At 44.1% G+C, this 9921-nt stretch overlaps 1 protein-coding gene across 1 annotated transcript; it reads right to left on the bottom strand.

Moving 5' to 3' along the window:
• Window positions 1-6014: 6014 nt before the first annotated feature.
• On the bottom strand, window positions 6015-6216 carry LOC129684030 (translation machinery-associated protein 7). The gene has a single exon (XM_055617116.1). It carries the CDS (start codon window positions 6207-6209, stop codon window positions 6015-6017), a length of 195 nt encoding a protein of 64 aa, XP_055473091.1. The 5' UTR covers window positions 6210-6216.
• Between the last annotated feature and the right edge of the window lie 3705 nt (window positions 6217-9921).

Genomic DNA, 9921 nt, shown 5'->3' with positions numbered 1-9921 from the left:
CTACTAACTGAGCCATCTCCTCAATTTGATTGTTTCTTCTTTGATGCAAAAAAGAAAAGAAAAAGTTTGTGCCAGGGTTGTAGTTCAGGTAGGGCACCTTCCAGCCTCGGAGCCCAGGTTGGGCTTAAAACAACCATTTTCGTCATGTTTCAGGGTTAGGGCTTGAACTAGCTCTCAGGATGGGTGGGTCCTTTCTGCTCATTCCTGATCACAGCCTAAGAAAAGGAAGTTTGCTTATGGAATGAGCCATTTTTGCATCCCTAGCTTAACTGGTAAACAGTGATGAGAGAAGCTACAGGCTGCTTCTTGCAGATCTTTTTGGTGACCGCTGTCCACCAGGTCATTGACAAGTTTCTCAAAGACAGAAGGTGAGAGATCGGCGTGTTGTATGTCTGTGTGGGGTTCGTGTGCATGCGTTGCCCATCCGTGTGTGTGCCCATGCCTGTGTGCCAGCCAGACACCGACGCTGGGTGCCTTTCCCGATCTCTCTCCACATTACTTCTGAAGGTGGGCAGCGTCTTGTTTCTTAAATTATTGATACATTTTCCTCACTTGATATTTTGTGTATGGCTGTTTTGCCTTCGCGCATTGTCTGTGCGCCATTGAGTGTTGAGTACCCATAGTGGCCAGAAGAGAGCACCAGATCCCCTGGAAATGGAGTTTTAGAGTGTGTGTAGGCCACCATATGTGAGTGCTGATTTTCAAAAGATATATTTTATTTATGTGTATGTTTCTCTCTCTCTCTCTCCTTCTCGCTCTTCCTCTCTCCTTTTCCTTCTTCTTTCCTCTCTCTCTCTCTCTCTCTCTCTCTCTCGTGTGTGTGTGTGTGTGTGTGTGTGTGTGTGTGTGTGTGTATGCATATGGGTACCCTTGGAAGCCAGAAGGAAGTGTTAAATGCCCTTGGAGCTGGGTCCTCTTTGAAAGGCAGAAAGGCAGTCTGTGCTTTTTTTTTTTTTTAAACGGATTTATTTATTATGAATACAATGTTCTATCTGCATGTCTAGCTGCACACCAGAAGAGGGCAGCAGCTCTCATTATAGATGGTTGTGAGCCATCATGTGGTTGCTGGGAGTTGAACTCGGGACCTTTAGGAAGTGCAGCCAGTTCTCTTAACCTCTGGGCCATCTCTCTCCAGCCCCAGCCTGTGCTCTTAACTGCTGACCTATCTCTTCAGCCCTGAGGCAGGGTCTCTTACTGAACCTTGCCCTTGCCCTTTTAACTAGACTGGCTGAGCAGAATGTGCCAGTTTCTGCAAGTCCAGCGCTGGGATGCAGGAGCCGCCATGGTGCCCAGCTCTACAGCTGGGTGCTGTGGCTCCAGACTCATGCCGTCCAGCTTGTATGGCAGATGCTTTACTAGCTGACTCACTCACCTTCCCAGCCCCCTAAGTATTTTTATCTGCTAGATGTTTCTGTGTCTATTATTGGACATGCTGTGGGGAGTTCTGTAATGCTACCAGAAATGAGGTGGAAATAAAGACACATCGTGTCTCCCAGTAAACAAAACCCACAAAGGAAATAACTTACGTCTCTCCTCGTAAATGAAGAACATCCCGTGGAGCACTCTAGATAACAATCGCCACAATATTAGGAAATTTGGGAAAGCTGGAGGAGAGCTCTGACAGGAACTGTGGGGTAGAATCACAAGAGTCAGACGTCAGATGTCCAAAGGTCGCTTTAGTATAGGCTGGGGCACAGCCCAGGTCATCAGGCATGGGTAGCAAATACCTTTTACCACCAAGCCATCATGCTGGGCTGAAGGGTCTTTTGAGAGAAGAAATACCTGCAGCTGTTTAAAAACCAAGCAAGGTGCACACAATACTCTATGAAACGTGCTGCTGCCTGCTCAGAAGAGATGAGATGAAAGGACACATCAGGGGAAACACGTTTGTAACAAGCCAGTGAGAACTCATTGAGCTCCGTGAGTCATCCGGGCAGTCAGTCAATCGATAGGTAATATTAAGCAACAGACGTAACTACTGTGAGGTCAGTTAGCATGACCCTTGCCTGATGACCCCAGCTATGCCCCTAGCCTACATTAAACAGAAATACTTCACGTTTGAGTAGTGCCTGTATTCCACAGACCAAAATGAATGATATCAAAATGAACGTTTTAAAAAAAAAAAATCTGTGAGGTTGAAGAGATGACTCAGAGGTTGAAAACACTCACTACTCTTGCAGAGTTTTGTTTCCAGTTCCTGGGGAGCTAAACACTTTTTTTTTCCTGGCCTTCAATGACACACATGTGTAATGTACATGCATCCACACAGAGAAACACAGATACTCACATAAATAAAAATGAACATTAAAAATGAACAGCCTTGGTTTTTGAGATGTGTTTATAAACAGCGGCATGCGTGCCTTTAAGTTCAACGAACTTTGCCAACTGTGTGTTTTCTGCGTAACTATTACAGTCATCCTCACAATCGAGATATAGAATATTTTCATTAGTCAAACTTTCTCTGATGGAACTGAAAAGATGGCTCAGAGGTTAGGAGCTCTGCCTGCTCTTGTACGGGACACAAGTTTAGGTCCCAATGACTATACAGTACCTAACAACCATAGTTAAATCTAGGTCCAGAGGACCTGATACCCTCTTTGAGCACAAACCTGGTACACACACATACACACAGGAAAAATACTCATACACATTAAAGAAAGAAAGAAGGCAAAAGGAAGTAAGGAGAGAAGAAAGAAAGCTCTCTGATGGGACAGGGGAGACAGGCAAAGAAAGCCACTTTGTACCCAAGCCTCAGTTTGCTTGCCAGGCCTCAGGCAGTAAAAGAAGAGAATTCTCTCCTGCATGTTGCCCTCTGACTTCCACACATGCACCATGGCATGTGCCATCTCTCCCCACATAACATGAGTAAACACAACTAAAAACAGCTCAGACAAGCTCTTGGGAGCCTGAGGTAGGTGGGTTGTGGTAAATTTTAATCAACCTGGGCTACAGATGAGTTTCGGGGCAACTGGGGTAAAGGGAGACCCTGTTACAAAATCAACAAACCATTATAAATTGTAGATTTGATGATGTTTTACTCACTAAATGTTGTTTGTATTTCCTAAAGCCACGGATTCTGTCAGGTGACCACAGGACAATCACCAGAAGCAGGCGTTTGCTCTGAACGGTGCTATCCTATTCTCTGCAGACCTCACTAAGTTTTGTCGGTGCTATCTTTTATAGCAAAAGGAACCCAAAGTTTGAATTCCATCACCTTGTGTCCTGGGATCCAGGACAAGTGAGCCCCCATCTCACAACACTGGGTGGTTTCTGTACACACTGCTCAGTTCACTCGGGTTTGTGTGTTCACTCAGGCTGGGCTCAAGGGAGTCCCTTTGGACAAGACTGTCACAGGAGGGATGCAGAGTCCTTCCAGTACCTCCTGGTAGGAGACACCTGAAGCTGACCGGTCACAATGCAACAAGGTTAACTTTGGCCATATGGATATGGAGTTGTCCGATAGACTTCCCCATAGTGAAATTACTGCTTTATTCTCCATAATTACAGTGTGTCTGTGTTTGTGTGTTTTGAGCTCCACTACATTCTTTAGCATCTATATTTGTGAGTTGTTTTTGTTTGTTTGGGTTTTCTTTCGTTGTTGTTTCAAGATTTATCATGTATACAGTATTTGCCTGCATGTGTGCCTGCAGGCCAGAAGAGGATATCAGATCTCATTAGAGATGGTCATGAGCCACCATGTGGTTGCTGGGAATTGAACTCAGGACCCCTGGAAGAGTATCCAGTGCTCTTAACCTCGGAGCCATCTCTCCAGGGTTTCTCTGTGTAGCCAGAGCTGTCCTGGAACTCCTGGAACTCACTCTGTAGAACAGAGATCCACCTGCCTCTGCCTCCGGAGCATCAAAGGCGTGCGTCACCACCTCCCTCCAGCATCTGTATCTGTGAGCTTTCTTCTTCTCTGGGAGAAGAAAAGAAAAAACAAAACAGACAAACAAAAAACATTGCAATTGGCCAGACCCAAGGAAGTGGAACCTGGAAACTGGCCTCTGCCAAATGATTTGTTGCGCTCTACGATCTGAGGAGAGAAACAGACAAGAAACAGACAGCCCTGTTTCAGAGCTGGCGACAGGAATGTCTGTCTCTGAAAGGCTTTTCCGGGGTCTGTTTGCTACTCTGCCTCGTGGCCCGGCAGCTACTATAGTTGGCTGCTTATCACTGACATTTAGCTTTCTCAGCCCTTGGGGACTAACTCGGATGTGATCATTCTGAGCTTAGGAATTTGGGGAGGGTTAGTTATTTTAGTAAGAATTCCAGCAAAACACATAAAAGTACTGGGAAAAAAAATAAGCTCTCATTCCCTACTTACGACTTAAACAAAAGCTTTATGATTGAGGCTCTCTAGCATATAACAAAACCCATTCTAAATTGTTGACAAATGTATTTCTCCCATCCACGTATAACTAGGCAAGCTACCTCAAATCAGGTATGTTTGGGGTGGCATGGCTATCGACTGACAAACATATTTTTAAGAAACATAGCGTTGGTTATTCATTTACATCATTTTCAGCTGGTTGTCTTTTTATCCCTCATTGACTATTTCACACTTTTGTATACCAGTGACATATACTAGTAAGGCCTTAGCTTTTTACCACAATAATTTCCCTTCTGGGTTAACTGTTCTTGGATGAACATTCCTGGCAGCAAGTCATGTGATAAGCAATGGGTAGGAGCTATGTTCAGTATCCAAACTCATCTTCTACCGTATCTATTTCTTTTGTTTCTCTAGAAGTGTGGGAAAAGGTGCCGCACATATTTCTCAGTGCCAGGCTGTTCCCACTCAAAGGGGGAGGGGCAGGCTCTAAAAGTTTACTCAGTGCTGCAAAGGCTTTTGCATCTTTACATGTGCTGAGGCACGGGGTGTTCTGGTTCCAGGTGTCTTCATTCTTGTGTCTTGTGAAATAGGCAATGAAGGTTTGAGAGGACCCAAGGCTGAGCAGTTGGTCTCACCGAGAGACTGTGGCTTCCTGCTTATTGACAGGCATGAACAGACCAGAGGAAGCAGAGGAAGCCGCCACCTGTTTGTTCCTTTCTTTCTTTCTTTTTTAGGTTTATTATTATTATTATTATTATTATTATTATTATTATTATTATTATTATTATTGTGTGTGTGTGTGTCTATCTGTCTGTGGGTATGTGCACATGAGTTTAGGCTTTTGTTCCACTTGGCTCAAATCTTTTGTTCTGCTTCTGTGATCCCTTTCTAAAGACTCTCCCATCACGTCCTCCATCTTGGTGTAGCCCAAACTCCTTGGGATTTGTTTCCACCTTACTCATTTCTCAGGAAAACCCTCCAAAGGCTTTGTGCACCTCAGTTAATCTGTTAACATGGCTGCCCGTGGATCTAGAATTCTCCCCAAATTGGAAAGTTTATTATTTACCTTTTTTTGTTGTTGTTGTTAAGACAAGGTCTCATATAATTCAGGCTGTCTTCAAACTATCTAGATAGTCCAAGATCATCTTGAATCCCTGATTCACCTGTCTCTGATTTGCAGGCTCTTCAATTATGGTATGTCCCACCAAGCTCAGCTTTGAAGTTTAGAGATGATAATGTGATAGTATTTATAAAAGTAGCTATGTCCCTGACCATCTATTCTACAATTTTTGGTACTTTGCAGTATGACATTACTTTATGAAGCAAACAAAAGCATGGAGCCCAAAGCAGTAATCCCAGGTTTCAGGCACTGAGGCAGGAGGATAACAAGTTTGAGACCAGCCTGAGGATACAGAATGTGTCCCTGTCTCAAAGAAAAACAAAAACAAAAACAAAGAAAATAAAGTCAGACTCAGGTAAAGTGTCCCTTTTCACTTTTTTTTAACTCCTGATTACTCTTTTTGTTTTGTTTTTTGTTTTACTACAAAAGTTTATTACAATGTACAATAGGCTCCAGGGTAACACTTCATTCTAGCTGTAGGTGGCAAAGATGTTATGGCAGAGGATCCAGATGTTTAAACAGGAATGGAAGAGGATCACCATCACCTCAGATAGAAGGAATAGCTTACTTTTTGCCAGTTTTCTTAATTCCACCTGTGGCCAGGGGCCCCTTCCCCGCAGCCTTGGCTTTCAGCTCCTCGAGTTTCTTCTGCTCCTCTTTCTGTTTCTGCTTGAAAGCCTTATCCTCCTCATCCATCTCCTTGGCCTGCTTCTTGGGCTGTTTCAGGGGCTTCTTTTTGCCACCTTCGTGGCCGGACATGGTGCCGACAGCCTCTTCACCAGTCCCTGATCCCAAGCCCCTAATTACTCTTTTTAATCTTTTTTTTTTTTATTTTCTGAAACAAGAAGTACAATTGTATCATTTCATCCTTTCCTTCCTTCAAGCCCTCCCATGAACCTCTCTCCCCTTGTTCTCTCTCAAGTTCATGGCCTCTTTTTAATTGTTTTAAATATATATATATATATATAATTATATGTACGATAGTGCTAAATAAATAAATGCAATCTGCCTAGTCTATACATGTCCCTCGTATGCACATGATTTCAGAGCTGACTGCTCCGTACTGGACAACCGACCCGGACTGCTCTTTCTCAGCTCCTACAACATGGAATTGGAACAGAGCATCCTATACCAAGTGCCCCTTTCCTCCTTGGGCTTTTCCGTGCCTTCTAATGATTTCCACATTCTTCACAGTGCCCTGAATGCAACTGTTATTTTTATTGATCCTGTTTTGTTTTTTTTTTTTTTTTTTTTTTGCAAATTTTACTATGTCTGAACTCAGTCGGCAGGACAAAACCCACAGAATTTGAGTCATTTCCTAAAGAAATTAAAAAAAAAAAAAAGGCAATCCAAAACAAACACACTGAGCGTTAAGGACATTGAAAGGAACCGTAATGGTATTGAGAAGCATCCACAGTGTGCTGTCTCACAAAGCATTCCTTCGCCCAAAGGCACACATGTGGTGTGTAAAGTAGAATTATTGGTTCTCTAGTAAACTCTCTGTCATTTCAAATGTCTTCAGTGTCCAGCAGAGACACTGGATCCAGCTGGCACTGCACGGTGACTGGGAAACTGGCCTGATGGCCTGGGCAGGAATGATGGGACCCCGCGGCCACGGCTGAGGTTCCCCTTCCCCTAGCCTACCTTGCCCTGGATGCTGAGTCAGCTATAGCCTAACAGCCAGAGGGAGCAGCTTGTAGTCCTGCTATGACGTGCCCTGAGGGAGACAGAGACCCTTTCCCTCATCTGGCTTTCTCCTTTCACTGCGGACACTTACCTGAAGGCCCCAGGACGCCTTTTCTCCCAACTCAGCTCAAGTGCGCATGCGGGCAGCTGGGATGGCTCTTCAGACACCCCTCCGACCCCCGACGGGCTCAGCTGCCCCTGAGGAGCTGTGGGCTGCCTAGGAGAGAGGTAATTGCTTGAACCATTTGGCCAGGAGTAATGAAGGCTGATCCTGAAGTCTGGCTGCAGCTCCTTGTCAACCCTCAGTCGGGCTATGGCTTTTAGTTAGGTCTCTCTTCCTGCAAATGACCTATATATTGTCTTCAGCACCTAGCTGGCCTAAATTTAAAAAAGTGATATAAGTTTCCATTACTTTCTGCCCTCGATGACATGTGCTAATATGACGAGTACGGTTAGGTGAGACGAGCAATTGACAGAGGAAGGCAGGTGACTTCTGGTTTGTTGATGGGTTAGGAAATCGGACTTTGATTCCAAGAGGAAGAAAAGCCCGAGAAGGTGAGCAGACAGAGACTGTGAATGAAGTTGCTGCATCTCCCCTTAGCCAGACCAGAGGCCAGAGGCCTCTACCTCTGAGTACTCTACAGGCACAAATCAGATACAAGGATATGTACCCCCCAGGTGATCAAGGAACAAAGATTAACTTATAGGCACGGGAGACAAAAAGCCTGCCAGGAGGACAAGCTAGGCCAGTGACACAATCCTGCTTTAGGATTTCAAGGCTGTGGTTGGTGGAATAATTTGAAGTGTCTGCCACTGCCTGCTTCTCAGCCGGTGGCGCCATTCTGGGAGGTTCTGGAAGCATTCGGAAATGGGGCCTCATGGCAGGAAATAGGTCACCGTTGGATGGGTGCTTTTGAAGGTTCTACCTAGCCCCTGGTTCCTTCCTCTCCTCTATGAGGTGGACAGCCACCTCTGGTACTCTGGCGGCCATGATATCTGCCTCCCTGTGGACTCAGAATCAACAGAACCAGAGAGAGTGGATGGAGACCACTGAAGGAGAGAAGTAACTGGTAGCAATGAGACGTCAGCATACTGAAGCAACGAGAGGTTCATGGCTGAGACCACCACACTCCGTTCTGTGACGGAACTGATACACCAGCCCCGCACAGCCTCCACAAACAATGATCATTGACTGTGTTTTTAAACTAAACTTTAATTTTTGAAATGATATCTTCATGTGTTTGTGTGGGGGTGTAGGAGTGCCACAGAATGTGTGTGGAGGTCAGAGGGCAACTTGTGAGGGCCAGTTCCCTCCTTACACCATATGAGTCCTGGGGAGTGAAGCCAGGTCACCAAGCTTGGCCAGAGCATGCCATTACTGACAGAGTATCTCATTGGCTCTACCAATGCTGGTTTAAGGCCCCATTTAATGCCGGGGACTCAAGCCCTCTCTCTAACCAAAACATTGTAAAGTTTCTTTTTAAATTATTATTTAAAATTCATTTTAAATTATTTTACTTTAAATCACTTTTTTATTTTATTTTATAAACATTATCATTAAAAAAAAAAAAGACTTGTGCCAGGGGATGGTGGAGCATGCCTTTCATCTCAGTGCTCAGGAGACAGAAGCAGGCTGATCTTTGTGAGTTCGAGGCCAGCCTGATCTACAAAGTGAGTTCAAAAACAAAAACCAAATTAAATAAATAAATAAAAGTGACTTTAGAAACTTGCAAATAAGGAAAAAAAAATTCAAAGAACTTGTGAATGTGCATTAAAATCACACCATAAGCAGAAAACCACTGAAGGCTGGAAAAAAAATTATTTGGTCTGTCACATACAGTAATGACCATCTCTTAATTTCTCTGATTGTCTCTCTAATTTCTTTGAAATACTGAGATATTTCTGGTACTGGCCTGCTAAAGGCTTTGTGGTAATATACAGAGAGAACTCTGGGGAAAAAGAAAAAGAAATTGGGGCACAGGAAAAAAAAATAATTTTTCTATTCTCTCTAAAAACTTCTGGGCGAACTTACGAGAGACTATTAATAGTGCTGAGCTCACAGCACTTGAGCTTTCAGAGAGGAAAGGGAAATTTTACTTTTTCTATCTCCCTGCATGGCGTGCATATACATATATATATATATATACCATGAACATAGATAGTGGTCATTATGATTATAAGTAAAATAAAAAGTCAGGATGAGGTCAGGTCCTGACTGATGGATTCTCAGTTCTTCGGGGCTCAGCGGGGCTGTCTTCCACGTGGAGAGCTCATGTTTGAGTTTGGCATTTCCATCTGTGATGAGAGGGATGTGAGCAAGCCCCACAGTGAGGGATGGGCAGTCTCTGCTACAGCTCTGTACACAAGCTTCAAGTACTAATTTTCACCACAGACACCTCCTCTGGTCCTTAGCTGCACTGTTCTCATGATACATCAGGAAATGTCCAAAGATCAGACGTACAGCTAGCACCTGGGAAATGGGCAACGGATTTTAATTTAGCTCAGCTCAGCGGCTCAACTTTTGACTCTGTGAGAGGCTGTGTGGGAGGACGCAGGTGAAGGTCGTGACCTGGCAACATTTCAAGGTAGAGATAGTTCTTATAGAGGGCAGGTGTTCTTTGTTTTCCAAATGTATAAGCGTTATATTTTGATGACGATCAACAGTTTAAAGCTGCATATTTGCGAAAATAGGTAACAAAGATTCTTGGTGTGTTTGGCTCGCTTCTCAGGTTTCTAAATATGTCTGGACTACCCAAGGATTTGCAATAGCTTTTGGTCTTTGGAA

The sequence above is a fragment of the Psammomys obesus genome, unplaced genomic scaffold (genome assembly GCF_907164565.1).
Source record: "Psammomys obesus unplaced genomic scaffold, mPsaObe1.curated_primary_1811, whole genome shotgun sequence".
NCBI classification, from domain to species: domain Eukaryota; kingdom Metazoa; phylum Chordata; class Mammalia; order Rodentia; family Muridae; genus Psammomys; species Psammomys obesus.
The sequence above is the reverse complement of the archived record's forward strand: the minus strand, read 5'-3'. Positions and strand labels throughout refer to the sequence as shown.